This window comes from Theropithecus gelada, chromosome 4, assembly GCF_003255815.1.
Source record: "Theropithecus gelada isolate Dixy chromosome 4, Tgel_1.0, whole genome shotgun sequence".
NCBI lineage: Eukaryota > Metazoa > Chordata > Mammalia > Primates > Cercopithecidae > Theropithecus > Theropithecus gelada.
Window position 1 is genome coordinate 119,772,078 of NC_037671.1, and position 15,131 is coordinate 119,787,208.

General features: G+C 39.7%; 1 protein-coding gene across 1 annotated transcript in view; it reads right to left on the reverse strand.

Moving 5' to 3' along the window:
* ADGB (androglobin) overlaps positions 1-15,131 on the reverse strand; it is a 234,675-nt gene that overhangs the window by 87,695 nt on the left and 131,849 nt on the right. Inside the window, exons 17-20 of the mRNA XM_025383011.1 lie at positions 10,999-11,101; positions 8,140-8,281; positions 6,285-6,399; positions 3,662-3,829 (exon numbers count right to left, since the gene is read on the reverse strand). Of these exons, the coding sequence (XP_025238796.1) occupies positions 3,662-3,829; positions 6,285-6,399; positions 8,140-8,281; positions 10,999-11,101 (528 nt within the window). The remainder of the gene's footprint in view (positions 1-3,661; positions 3,830-6,284; positions 6,400-8,139; positions 8,282-10,998; positions 11,102-15,131) is intronic.

Below are 15,131 nucleotides of genomic sequence, written 5' to 3' on the forward strand. Positions count from 1 at the left end.
GAAACTGACTCTGGTCTTTGATATGGTATCGTCCCCCGAGAAGTCTGGCCAGTTACTTGGTGGCAAGTTGCTTTCAGTGGACTAGACGTCCACTAGGTGGGTCACTGATTCCTTACAAGAATTGACTCCTGCCTCAGCTATGAGTTTGCTTTCTGTGTCCTTGGTACCTCGGCCAGCATCATTATCCAAGAGGTTATAGAAAATCTGGTTTGCAAACATGGAATTCAGCTAACATACCCGTGGACCAAGAGTTGCATTATAGAGTAAGGATTTAACCACTGGGAATAGTCTGGAACATGTTGGTCCTAACATATACCATACATAGAATTGATAAAATTCCTGGTAGATTGAAATGATACATAGAAGGCTCAGTTAAAAACCCAGCCTGGAGATGACACTTGAAGTACGTACATATGGAACCAAAAACCAATATCTGGTACTGTATCTGCATAGTTAAAACACACAGGCCTGAGATTCAAAAGTTGCAAGTAAGATTGGCCTCCCTCTCCATCATCTGACATGACCCATTTGCAGAATCCGTGCCCGATTCCCCCACAATAACGGGTTTGCTAGATTACAGAACACATTTCTTGAAGGAAGGAAACAAGGGATAATCCCACCAAGGAATACGGTATTATTTACGACAAACCTAAACTATGACATATGTGTGGTTGCTTTAGGCCTCTCATCTTGGTGGATAAGCAGAAAAAAAGGAGTTAATGTAATAGGATAGGAGGAGAATTCACATTGATTATCATGAGTACTAGGGTTTCTGCTACATTAAGGGAGCAGGGAGAATTTAGTCTGAAACTTGCTGGGACATTTCTTGATGCTTCCATAGTGAATGAGTAATTGCAGCAACCATGGCCTGGCTACAGTAAGGTAGCCAAGATCCTTCACCCATCACGGTGGAGAATCTGGATCACCCACCCGGTGAGCCACTAGAAGAACTGGCTGCAAAAGAAGGCAATCTAGAATGGGTGACAGAGGAGAGAGGTGTTGAATACTGATTGTGGCCTCAGGGCCAGTGGTAGCTGTAGAGACTACAGCCTTTTTTGTCATATGGTGATTTAATTATTTATTTGTTTAATTTTAAACCTTGTGACCAGCTACCAACTTGAAGAATGGATGACAGAGTTTACTTAAGGGTGGGGGCACTATCAGACTTGTTCTACAGGTGAATTATGGTAAATATTTCTTGTTTATTACTCTCATAGGTGAGAAGTTCTCAACTGGAGTTGATCTGCCTCTCAGGCAGCATTGCCAAATTAAATACATTACACTGTAAGGGCAAGTACAAATCAAAAAATAAGAGACTTAATCACTCCCTATGAAAAAGAAGGAAAGAGGTTGCATTCAGGACACTTGTAATGGTAAGTTCTCTCTCTCTCTTTCTATCTCTCTCTCTCTTCCTTTCTCTCTCACTCTCTCTTTCTTTCTCTCGGAAATGTATGTAAATCTTATTTATTTATTTATTTATTTATTTATTTATTTATTTTTGAGATGGAATTTCACTCCTGTTGCCCAGGCTGGAGTGCAATGGCGTGATCTCGGCTTGCTGCAACCTCTGCCTCCCAGGTTCAAGCGATTCTCCTGCTTCAGCCTCCCAAGTAGCTGCGATTACAGGTGCCCACCACCACACGTGGCTAATTTTTCTATTTTTAGTAGAGATGGAATTTCACCACGCTGGCCAGTAAATCTTTCTAAAAAGCTAAGTAAGCCTCTTGCCCATTTAACAGCCCAGGAATGTTTTTCTCCAGGACCTGAGAACCATTTCTTTGAAATGTTAATCATCATGGAAGATAGCACCAGTATTTCCCAGTTTCTTTGGGAGAGTAGGAGACTAGCATTGGTAGGTACCTTGCTAATACGAAGGTGTTACAAGTATTTTTCTTTTCATAAAGCTAATTACTTAACACAGATGGTCACCCCTATACCAAGTGAATTTTGGATGAACTATGTTGTGTGGCAAGAGGTACTATGGAGTCCTTTTCATTGAGGACTACATATTGTTTATCTTGACAGTTTGTGTGAAATGGGCTGTATCTGCTTGGGGTAAGATTTTGTTTGTTTGTTTTTTGCCTTTGTAATCTCTTAGCAGATTGCCTATGATGTGCATCATCTTCTGGCTTAAACTTCATTCAACGATAAATTGTTTTCCTTCTCTTCTGCCTTGTGAACAGGTCATCTAGGTTGGAAGATTTTATTTCTAATTATATTTCCTCAAGAACCCCAAACACCCAGTCAACTTTGAATAATGGATAAAATAAATTTTATATAAGTAATTTTATAAGTATACTGGGACAGTAGTATACTTCTGTCCTAAATATTGCACATATGGTTTGTTTGCACACAAAATACAGTTTAACTGGGTGTCCTGTATTTGTATTTGCTAAATCTGACAATGCCATCCCTCCCTGCAGGGGCATCTGGCAATGTCTGAAGTCTTTTTCAGTTGTCACAACTGGAATCTACTGGTGTTTAAAGGGTGGGGACCAGAAATGCTATTAAACATCCTACAGGACATTACAAATGAACTGCAGAAATGCAAAGAATCATAAGAATCTACTATGTAAAATGATATGCCAACAAGTTGGTTAACCCAGAAGAAAAGGACAAATTCCTAGACACATAGAGGCAATATTAAATTAGTAATAGCAAGTATCCCATGTTGGCCAGGCACAATGCTCATGCCGCTAACCCCAGAACTTTGGGAGGCTAAGCCAGGAGGATTGCTTGAAGTCAGGAGTTGAAGACCAGCACAGGCAATATAGTGAGACCCCATCTCTTAAATTTTTGTTTGTTTTTAATAGCCAGGTGTGGTGGTGCATGCCTGTAGTCCTAGCCACTTGGGAGGGTAAGACAGGAGGATCGCTTGAGCCCAGGAGTTCAAGGCTGCAATGAGCTATGATCATGCTTCTGCAAGCCAGCCTGGTTGACAGAGCAAGACCTCATCTCTTGAAAAAAGAGAAAGTCTCCCATCAAATAAAAGTGCATGACCTGATGGCTTTACTGTTGAATTTTACAAAACAAAGAAGAACTAATATAAATCCTTCTAAATCTCTTCCAAAAAAAATTGAAGGAGAGAGAATAATTATTTGGTCCAAAATATTAATAGTGTGAGGGTTAAAAAGCCAGACATAAGCCCACCTGGTTTTAGTGCAACTGCAGTGGACAGGTCCGTATGTGCCTTGTGAAGGGGTTACCAGAAAGTCTCTTTGCTTCACCCCCTCAAGGCTGCCCGTGAAGCCAGAATGCTACTCAGCCTGGCAGAGTCACACGTTGTAAGTGTGAGGAAGTCAAAGCCCTCAAGGGCAACCACCTAACATTGGGGAAAAGAGTTGGTGGAGAAAAACCACATCTTGCCATCCTTGAGTGGGAACTTTTAAAGGGATGTCCCACATAATTCCTCAGGACACCCTGCACGGCTGATTCCCAGTAACCACAGCAGTAATTGTCATGTCCTTTAACCGATTTCTTTCTCTTTCTCATTTCATTCTTTTTACTCCCTCATTTCTGCTTTCTGAAATCACCTCCCAAATATATTATTTTCATCCAAAGTATTTTCTCTGGCTCTGATTTGGGAGGTCACCTAATGGAAGACATACCATTTCAAAAAGAAAGTTTCCTCTTCTGAACATCGTATTCCAAAGAAGCTTACCCTGAAGTGCTGTGCAGTTAGTTCTTTATCATGGAAGGGAACAGGGTAGTGAGCTGTTTGCAGATCCTTCAAAGCTGCAGAGAGTTTACCCTTATCTTTGAAATTAGCAATCACATTTCCAATAGCTTTCATAATCAAGAGAGACTGTTCTGTAAATCGGCAGCTCTCCTGTGAAGACAAAGCACGGCAGCCACCCTCACTCATCCTTAAGTGTTATTTAGTTTATACAGATTAATTTCTGTTAAAATGTGAAACCTCTGCTATATGGCTGATTCAATAATTCTTTATAGAGGATTTGACATCAAGGCAGTTTACTAAATTCTGCAGTCTCAGAGATAAAAAACAAGGAATGCAATTCTTACCTGAGTGGGAACCCTGTAGGAGGAATATTCACCTCATATTGGGGATCACGGAAAATTTCCGCACCGTGTTAATAACCAGACATAGTTCTGAGGACATTTAGGATTAGTCTGAGAAAAAACTGTGTGGAGTTTGAGGACTGACAAACAGAGATTTCAGGGAGAAAGCCAGAAAGATAAAAAAGACAAGAGGGTGATCTAGCATGGGCTGGTGGCTCTCTCCTGCTATCAACTCTAAAAAAAAAAAAAAAAAAAAAAAAAAAAAAAAAAATCATAAAGGAAGAAGGAGACAGGAATTTCAGGAAGTAACCAATTTTTAAAAATCGGAGAAAACTATGAGGTGTTTGGAGCTGTTGTTGTTGGTGTATGGTGGGTGGTCCTGGAGTTGCCTGGCAGCAGCATGAAAAAAGTAAAATTGGAAAACAAACAAACAAACAAACAAAATTATTTTTTCCCCTTAGAGGGCACCATGGTGCAAACATGATTCCCGATTCTGTCCTGAAATTCTGGGGAATGGCCCAGCAAGTGTGCCTGGAGCACAGATGCCTTGCTAGGGTGAGAAACTGATGGAAGCAGATGCAACTGACTCATTATTGGAACACACTGACTTAGAACCCTGACAAAACCTACAGAAAGCTTCATCTCAGTAGTGTCTCTCCCTAAGGTGAAACCATGACCAGAAAAGTTCTCTGGTCAAATATTAGATAGGGATCAATTATGGTTCTATGTAGCTTTAGTCTCTCTGTCCTTGGGTCAGTCTATTCTCTTTTGCTTCTTGGACTTGAGCTTCAACAATCTTCTCAACATCAGGAAGTGATATCTCCAGGGAGATGTGGGCTCACAGATCAAAATAAATAAACACCTGGGGAGATAAATTATCTAAAGGGAGACAACAAACTGACAATGTATACCATATAAAGCAGACTTATTTTTTGAAAAACACAATTTGAAATAAGCAAGATAAACCTAGTTAGGGAAATAAGTGACATCTGTGTCTAAAGTGAACTTGCTGATCGGTGTGATCTTGCTGTGGCTGTTGAGCAAGAGAGAAAGAGAACTGGTGAGAGGTGGTACAGCAAATAGAGGAGGCAGCCCTGGGAACTCTTGCACAGCCACTGCTCAGACAAGGAAAAATGCATGAGTGTGACATGTGTGGGAGCCATCTGTTTGTCACAAAATTTGCTGGCTGGCTTAGAGAGTCCCATCAATACAAGGTTGTGCTATTTGGAATTGTTTTTTGTTTGCTTCTTTCTTTCTTTTTTTTTTTTTTTTTTGGTGGGAAATGGTTAGAGCTGAGGAAGCATCAGGAATTATACAGTGGGCAGGTCGTCTGCAAATATTCTCCCAAATGCACGTGCACAAAGGACATCTAAAACCAAGGGAAGATTTCAGGGGGCGTACTGGTCCCATTGACCTCATCTCTTCTTTCGGACCCCATCAGAACAGAGAAGCAAGAGAAACCAAGGAGAAGAGACCAAGAAGAGTGAGAGGAGACGAAGGTGAAGAGACTGAAGCTTCTGAGCTACCCCTTCCCTGCTAAATCCCGGAGACACGTGTTCCAAATTCCTTAGGTAAAGGAAGAAATGAAAGGAGAGAAAGAGACCAAAATTTTAAACTGTATTAAAAATGACTGCACTGATCTTTTATACCCCAAAGAACCAATGATACCACGGGATTTAACTAAGATATTAACAGAAATGAAAAGAGATTCAACAGAGTAGAGGTGAGAGGAGTTGTTGGAGAAAAGTATACATATTTCACTTGTATACCTACAGGCTTCAGACTTCATTATACACTTCATGGTTGCATGTGGGGATTTCTTGCAGAGTATACTTAACAGTTTTAAAAGGTAAAAAATGAGTAAGTTGAATACAAAATAAAAATGTGTTTAGTTCAAAATCTTTGAAAATAAAGCACAGAAAAATTGCAGTTGTGGCTGGGCTCAGTGGTTCACGCCTGTGATCCCAGCACTTTGGGAGGCTGAGGCGGACAGATCATGAGGTCAGGAGTTTGAGACCAGCCTGGCCAACATAGTGAAACCCCGTCTCTACTAAAAATACACAAAAAAATTGCGGGGTATGGTGGCGTGCACCTGTAATCCTAGCTATTTGGGAGGCTGAGGCAAGGAGAATTGCTTGAATCTGGAAGGCGGAGGTTTCAGTGAGCCGAGATCATGCCACTGCACTCCAGCCCTGGCAACAGTGTGAGACTCCACCTCTAAATAAATAAATAAATAAATAAATAGCTATTGCAAAAATACTTACTGGTTCGAAGTTGGGCAGCACGACATGTTCATCCCCAATGACAAATGACACCATGCTGCAGATGTGTATGGCGTGTCCTACCGGGGAGTATGCGTTGAAGAGTAGCATGTGTCTCCTTAAAGAGAAGGGGTACTGGATGAGAACCGAGTGCTTTCTGGGTGGTAGCAGTTGACCTGTGAGTTGCTTGCTCACACTTTGGAACTCAAACAAAGTCAAACGTTAGTGAAGAGTTCAATTTTTAACACAGACGAGATAAGGATCTTTGAATTTGCACTCTATAAGAACCCTACAGGATCACGAAATCTATACTTTACTTATTATGTAGGACAAACATAGTTAGGCTAAATGCCAAACTTCTCTCCAGTACATGCTGGAGTGACCTCCCACACACTGTAGTCATGGTGTGAAGACTAGTCTTGATTTCTCCCTAACAATAAGAAGAACTCAGGTGGGTATAGAGCTGTGTAGACTTCATAGTCTTTTTCTCATGAATGCATCATTTCATGTATGTTAATTGCATCTCCTCTACCAGGTTGTTGTATCGTGAGAGCAGGGATATTCAAGTTCCTCCAGTTATTGAGCATTTAAAGCAGCAGTCCCCAATCTTTTTGGCACCAAGGATCGGTTTCACAGAAGACAATATTTCCATGGACTTGGTTTGGGGATAGTTTCAGGATGAAACTGTTCTACATCAGATCATCAGGCATTGGATTCTTATAAGGAGCGTCCAGCCTGGATTCCTTGCATGTGCAGTTCACAATAGGATTCCTGCTCCTATGAGACTCTAATGCTGCTGATCTGACAGGAGGCGGAGCACAGGCACCGTTCCTAATAGGCCTCGGACTGGCACCAGTCCATGGCCCTGGCGTTGGGGACTGCAGATTTAGAACATGTTCAAAACATACATGCTGATGGTTTAGGTTCTGCGGGGGAAAAAGCAGATATAAGAAGATTCTTTATTAAATTCCTTGTCCTCGGTTGTCTCAATGAATGAGCACTCGGACAGAGTAATTTGATTTGCTGGAGTATAAAGGGGAGATGTGAGAAATGTTAAAGTTTCAAAATGTATTATTTTCTAGAAGTACTAGATGCCTGACACAATTATTTTAGCATTTGTTGCTGAGGCTTTGCTTTTTGCATAAGAGCCATAGTTTTTCATTGATCACATAAAATAAGCATGATGGATCTTGGGAAAAAGTAAAAGCTAGTGCAAATGTTTATTTCAAAGCCTAGTGAAAATATTTATTTCATCTGAAATTTGAGGTAATATTTTGAATTTTATTCATCAAAATAAAAAAAATTTCCATTATATGTATTTTCTTTAAAATTGAAACTAATGTGTTTAACCAGCTTTATCGGAATTAAAAATATTATTTAACAAAAATCAGCTACAGGAAAATCTAGATTGGTGGGGAAAAATGCATATTTCTCAATTTGCATTTAAATAAAATGAAGGTTTTTGCTAAGTATTATAATATTGGTGAGAAAACTTGTAAGAAATATTTATGAGAAAATTCATAATATTTAAAGTATTATCAGTGTTATGTGTATAATACTTATAAATTATTTTTAGAAAATGCTGGGTTAAACAAGCTTAAGCAGTATTGTTGACTAAATATATTCCCAGAATCTTTGACAATTATGAATCTCCCAAAGGGGTATTCATTGTACAGTATTTCTCAATGTAGTTTTTTTGGAGTTATTTTTCTCAAGAATAATAATGATAGACCTATGCCTTGAGAAATTACTTTAAGAAACAATATCTTAGAGTCTATATTGTTTACTTCTTTAGTAACCAACAATTTGCAAGGCTTCAAACCATTTTTATTATGGGAAAAATGAAGTCACTTCATACCCAACAGGCAGACGAACCACTGTAGCCTTGGTAGCATATGTGTGAATCTTCAGAACAAGATTGCCTGGTTTTAGAGATTTCCAAGAAAATGTCTCAGCTGTGAGAAGCCCAGGCTCTATGGGAGGGCTGTCTTTCGTTAAGGCTTGAAGATAAGTAAAAAGGTATCAAAATTTCATTGTGAAAGTGCAGTTTGGCATTCACTAGTACTGTTTTTTTTAATTAAGTAACAACATAAATAATAATAATAGAGCATTAGAAATATTATTGAATGTTCACAAAACATTAGAAATTACTCCAGGTAAATTACTAGAAAGAAACACTTAGGTCTTCCTCCCTGCTCAATGTTCTTCCTTATAACAATCCTCTCAAGTGAAGAAACCAGGAATAGGAAAATCAGAAGCAGGAGGACATTTTTCATTGTAGTATAGCATCGCTTTTATTATCTCTATGGTAGTAACTACAATATCCTTCTAGATTCAATTTTAAAGGAAGAAAACATATTACATCTTGAAAATAAGAGATTTCTCTAAAACAGTATAAAAAATAACTCCAAAAATCTCACTGTTTATAAAAAAATATATGTATTTTTAAAAGATGGATTCTCACTCTGTCACCCAAGCTGAAGTGCAGTGGTGCAATCTCGGTTCACTGCAGCCTCCACCTCCTGGGTTCAAGCAATTCTCCTCCCTCAGTCTCTGGAGTACCTGGGATTACAGGCACCTGCCACCACCCCTGGCTAATTTGTGTATTTTTAGTAGAGACGGGGTTTCGTCATGTTGGCCAGGCTGGTCTCGAACTCCTGACCTCAGGTGACCCGCCCACCTTGGCCTCCCAAAGTGCTACGATTACAGGAGTGAGCCATCATGCCCAGCCTATTTATCAAATTTTTTACCTTTGATTCAGTCTTTGACATTATGTAGAAAGCAAGCAATTAACAAAGTTTGAATTTAATATCAAGTTTTTCTTTAAAAATGGATAAATAATATGGGCTAATTGTTCATCAGTGACTGAGGGCAAGATATTTTCTCCCCTATTTCCAGAAAACACTGGAATTGAGGATATAAGGTCACAACATTACCTGAAATGCCTTCATGCCTATAGAATTTAAATGTTCTGGGATATGGTGTGGCTTCAGAGTTTTTGGTTTGGTAGACGCACTAAACTTAGATCACTAAATTTTGGAAAATTTATTATACAACAAGTATTTTCTAGCCACCTGCTGTACATTAGACACCATTCAAAACGTTGACAATACTTCCGTTTAAAAAAAAAATCCCCGCCCTACATGTTGACAAACATTCAGTATTAAGCATTTGGGAAATACTTATTGTACATTTACAGTGCCATGTACTGTTAATTTGAGCTAAAGAAAAAAAATTAACAAAACAGGCCAAAGAATAAAATAATGAAGTTTTGTGAGTATGTGCCTGTGTGTGCATGTTTATGCAAGGGTCGGCTTTGCAGAAGAGCAGAGATTTTCTATCCATTAGAACAGAAGGAAGGTGGCCTAGATTTTGAGAGAGTTCATTGTGGGAAAGGGAGATAGAAATTCTGAAAGCAGAAATCATTTCTGATTTCTTCTGTCTCTTCTGTGAGATTAGCAGCAAGTCATCAGCTGAACATGAGTGAGAGTAAGAGTAGGTGTTGAAGATTTGTAGAGAGAGAGCATGTTTGAGGGTTTGCAATAGTCATCTACAGGAATAAATAAGAGTGGGAGAATAAATGAACGAATGAAATACTGGCAGTGCTTAAGGCCTTGTTGAGATTCGCGTTCCTCAAATTTAAGCAGGGCTAGCCAGTATGTTTGTTTTTCTCCCCTCTGATCACATTCAACTGCTGTCTTGAAACTGCGAGTTGGATATAGCATCAAGTTTAACCAATAGTGAAGTTTTTCCAGGAAAATTAGATGAGGGGGTAAAAAGAGCAAATGTGTGGAGGGTATCTCTGTGATGGACAGAAAAAAAAGTGGCAGGGTAGAGAGTAATGGAAGTCCCAGTATTTCCAAAATTGTAGGAGTGGGAGTTCTGTAGAGTGAACTAGAGAGTCAAGCAGTGAGGGGGGAAGTCAGGTGCTTGAAATTGAGATGATTGAGATGATGCACCAAAAAAAAAAAGTAAACTTAAAGTCTACAAGGTAACCATGAAAGTAGGAGACCAAGGTGGGATAGAGGAAAAGATTGTTGGAATGTCAAATCGAAAACAAATAGTTTGTTTTTCAATAGATGTTGAAATAATTAAGAATGATGACATTTGCAGGTCAACAACAACAGCAACAATAGATTGACTAAGTACAACAAAAAGGTGAACAGATTAGTACAACCAGAAGAGGTGCGGGTGGCAGGAGTGAGCATAACCCCTGGTGTCTGCAGAGTAAGAGCATCAGAGGAGGTGGTGTAGGTGGTCCAGTGGGACTCTGGAGAAACTCTGGAAAGGGAGGAAGTTCCTTCATCCATTGTCTTCTAAAAATCTTTTTAATTGTTTTTAATTTTTTTTTGAGACAGACTTTCCCTCTTGTTGCCCAGGTTGGAGTGCAATGGCATGATCTCAGCTCACTGCAACCTCTGCCTCCCGGGTTCAAGGGATTCTCCTGCCTCAGCCTCGCGAGTAGCTAGGATTACAGGTGCCTGCCATCACGCCCTGCTAAGTTTTGTTATTTTTAGTAGAGACAGGGTTTCACCATGCTGGCCAGGCTGGCCTAGAACTCCTGACTTCAGGTGATCCACCCGCCTCAGCCTCTCAAAGTGCTGGGATTACAGGTGTGAGCCACCACACCCAGCCTCTAAAAATCTTATTATTGCATGTTCCCTAGCCTGAACATGATCTGGGCTTTAAGGCTATCATTTTCTCAGAGTCCTCTTACCTCCGTACTCCCCCCAGCGTACCAATGCAGAAAAGCAAACCAGTAGTTCAATAGGTTTTAGACTATCTACAAATAGATAGTAGGACACTCGTTCTTCTGAAAACTGCAAGAAATTAGAGCAGTTGTCGTACTTAATATCAGTTGATCAATGCTATTATTTTCACTTGTAATGAAAACATAGTATAACATCTAAGATTTACGGGAAACTTAGTGTCAAAATAAACACTTTATGAATCTAATTATATGAAGAAAATTATACTGGGTGAATGTTGGCAACCATCTGTGGAAATTGCAGCGCTGTGTTGGACTAGCCACCATACCAGAGAGAGGCAGAGCTCTCCTCTATGAGGAAAGAAAAGGGATATGCTTGTTCCAGAAATAAGAAAGAGAAGAGACTGAGCCCAGGGCAGAGTAGTACTCAAGCATGGGTCTTTGATGGGCAGGAAGGCCACAGAGTAAGTAACTGTGGCAGATAATGGGAATGGCCAATTGGATGTCTTAAGTTATTTTACAGGATGGTACATGAAATAAGCTCTCTCTTCCTTCTTTCCACAGGAGCTTCAGATATACACCTGCCATGGTTTGGCTCTGTGTTTCCACCCAAATCTCATGTCGGATTGTAATTCCCACATGTTGAAGGAGGGGCTTGGTGGGAGGTGATTGAATCAGGGGAGCAGACTCATCCCTTGCTTTTCTAGCGATGGAGTTCTCAGGAGATGTGGTTGTTTGAAAGCATGTGGCACTTCCCCCTTTGCTGTCTCTCTCTCTCTCCTGTTCTGCCATGGTAAGACATGTTTGCTTCCCCATTGCCTTCCACCATGACTGTAAATTTCCTGAGGCCTCCCAGCCATACTTTCTGTACAGCCTGTGGAACTGTGAGGCAATTAAATCTTTTTTCTACATAAATTACCCAGTCTCAGGTAGTTCTTTACAACAGTGTGAGAACGGACTAACTCAATACCCACTGCTTGCTGACACAGTGGGCTGTGGGTTTTTGTTTTGGAGATGGAATAAAGTGCTTAGTAAAATCAAAACTTCCCTTAAAAGATAGTTGCATAAAGGTTACATGTATATAATTTCAGTTCACCCTATATGAGTACTATCAATGTATCTAATTACACATTGATAGTACTTAATAATACTTAATAATTAATATAATTATTTAGATACATTAATGTATCTTATTACACAGAAAGGGTAAGCTATTTACCAAAGGTCACAGAGTTTGTAGTAGCAAAGACGCGAGATAAAAGTAGGTATAGCCATCTGCCTGACTCTAAGGCTGGCACTCTTGTCTAATACATTATTATTGCCTTTCAAGTTCTCAGTGCTTCAACATAATTGTGAGGGATGGCACACGGTAAATGTGTTCAATTAACTTAATTGAAATATGCTACACTTTAAAAGTTTTTCATATTCTATCATAGTATTTAAAAAACAGTTAATATATGAAAGACAAATATGTAGCAATGCTATGAAAAAGGAAGCCTTGTTATTTAATCAAGTATAACAAAGAGTGCTAGAAATGCTTGATACAATGTAATCATGACTTAAATGATTACTCCTCTCCCTGTTTTCCATTTGTTTTCATTTGGCACTTTATTTTATTTGTTTCCTGTCAGCTGTGACATGTTGATGATATAGAGTGTTGTTTCAAATATACACTATCTGAAAATATGAAGGACCCTTGGACTTGGGAGCCTGGCATGCATGCCTGAGGAGGAGTTTCTGCCCGGAGCTCATTTTCTGTCATTTTTAAGGGCCTGAGAATTGAGGGGTGGGGTGTTCCTAAAGGCCACACAGGGGCTCTGCCCTGGTGCCAGCTCATGGCACCTTTGAAATGACCCTGCTCTAACCTCTCACTGAACACCAAGGGAACAAGTGGATTGTGCTGAGGACAGGCTTCGGGCTCTGTGTCCACAGCTCAGCAGGCCACTAAGGTCTGGAGTGTCTGGCCTCAGACCACAGCTGATCCTTCCTTTCAGGCCATACTAAATGCCAATAAGATTATATTCCAATGCCTTCCAAGAAAGTTGTTTTCTCACACCATTAATTTTAAAACAATTCAGGGAAATAAAAAGGAATGTCATAATTTTATTTCACCAAGCTGAGACATTTAAAAGAGAAAAAAAATTCTGTGCTAATCATCACCTCATAAGAATAAGATCAGAATAAAGAACAGTTGACCAGTTTACCACATACACTTTTAAATTAGGATGGTTATGTGTACCAAAAGCTACTATGCAACTGTCTTTAGTAAATGACAGCCAACATTTATTATCACTTACCAATAGGCATTCTTCTATGTGTTTTACATGTGTTATTTCACATTTGATCTGCTTCATTTTCCTTAGATGTAAAATGATGGTAATAATATCTCTTTTTTTTTTAATTATTATACTTTAAGTTCTAGGGTACATGTGTACAATGTGCAGGTTTGTTGCATATGTATACATGTGCCATGTTGGTGTGCTGCACCCATTAACTCATCATTTACATTAGGTATATCTCCTAATGCTATCCCTCCCACTTACCACCTCCCCACAATAGGACCTGGTGTGTGATGCTCCCCTTCCTGTGTCCAAGTGATCTCATTGTTCAATTCCCACCTATGAGTGAGAACATGCAGTATTTGGTTTTCTGTTCTTGCAATAGTTTGCTGAGAATGATGGTTTACAGCTTCATCCATGTCCCTACAAAGGACACGAATTCATCCTTTTTTATGGCTGCATAGTATTCCATGGTGTATATGTGCCACCTTTTCTTAATCCAGTCTGTCACTGATGGACATTTGGGTTGATTCCAAGTCTTTGCTATTGTGAATAGTGCCGCAATAAACATACATGTGCATGTGTCTTTATAGCAGCATGACTTATAATCCTTTGGGTATATCCCCAGTAATGGGATGGCTGGGTCAAATGGTATTTCTAGTTCTAGATCCTTGAGGAATCGCCACAGTGTTTTCCACAATGGTTGAACTAGTTTACAGTCCCACCAACAGTGTAAAAGTGTTCCTATTTCTCCACATCCTCTCCAGCACCTGTTGTTTCCTGACTTTTTAATGATTGCCATTCTAACTGGTGTGAGATGGTATCTCATTGTGGTTTTGATTTGCATTTCTCTGATGGCCAGTGATGATGAGCATTTCATGAATAATATCTCTTTCACAGGGTTTGTTATGAGGAGTAAATGCAATAAAAAGCCTAAGGGCCTACAACATGTATAAACCATTGTCATTTCATCATTGGCAATAGGTTAAATATGGAAATATGCCTAAATTTAAACTGTAAACTGTACATTATGCTGATATCATACTCTGGATTCAACTATTCCCAATTAATTGTTGTGTTATCTCTATAAAGTCAAAGTATTCCTCTAGGTGTTTTCACATACTCTAGGACTAGGTGAAGGATTTCTTTCCCCCAGTCACTATTCTTATTTTCAGAGTAGGGAGCCAGCAACAGAGCAGCTCTTGAGGTCTGACCAAAAGGTTTCTCTGCCCATTTTCATGTGTTACAAATGCAATAGAAAAGTTTCAAGGACTCCTTATTTCCCCCACCTCTGCGTACTGCTCATGGTGCTGTGGGATTATTATTAGATGCTTGGGTGGCCTTGTCCTATGACAGGACAATATGTAAATGTTAGTACAGTTTAGTTTCCCAGAATATGTGCCATAGTTTTTCTTAAAATTCTGCTCAATATGTGGTTTGTTAATTACCTTAATTGACAATTTTTAAATTCAGTTCCTACCTCATGGCAGGAATGTTCTTATAAGTGGTAAACAAAAGGATACAGCCCTTCTAATCATGCTAACAGTAAGTAGGGGGAAGGATGGGCACAGAGAAGCAATCAGAAAGTTGGGAAGGTGGGAGGCAAATGCCAGGAGAACACAGAGCATACAGAGGGCATGAAGCTGAACCTCTTTTTTTTTTTTTTTTTTGAGATAGAGTCTCACTCTGTTGCCCAGGCTGGAGTGCAGTGGCGCAATGTCAGCTCGCTGTAACCTCCGCCTGCCAGGTTCAAGCAATTCTCCTGCCTCAGCCTCCTGAGTAGCTGGGATTACAGGCACACATCAACATGCCTGGCTAATTTTTGTATTTTTAGTAGAGATGGGGTTTCACCATGTTGGTCAG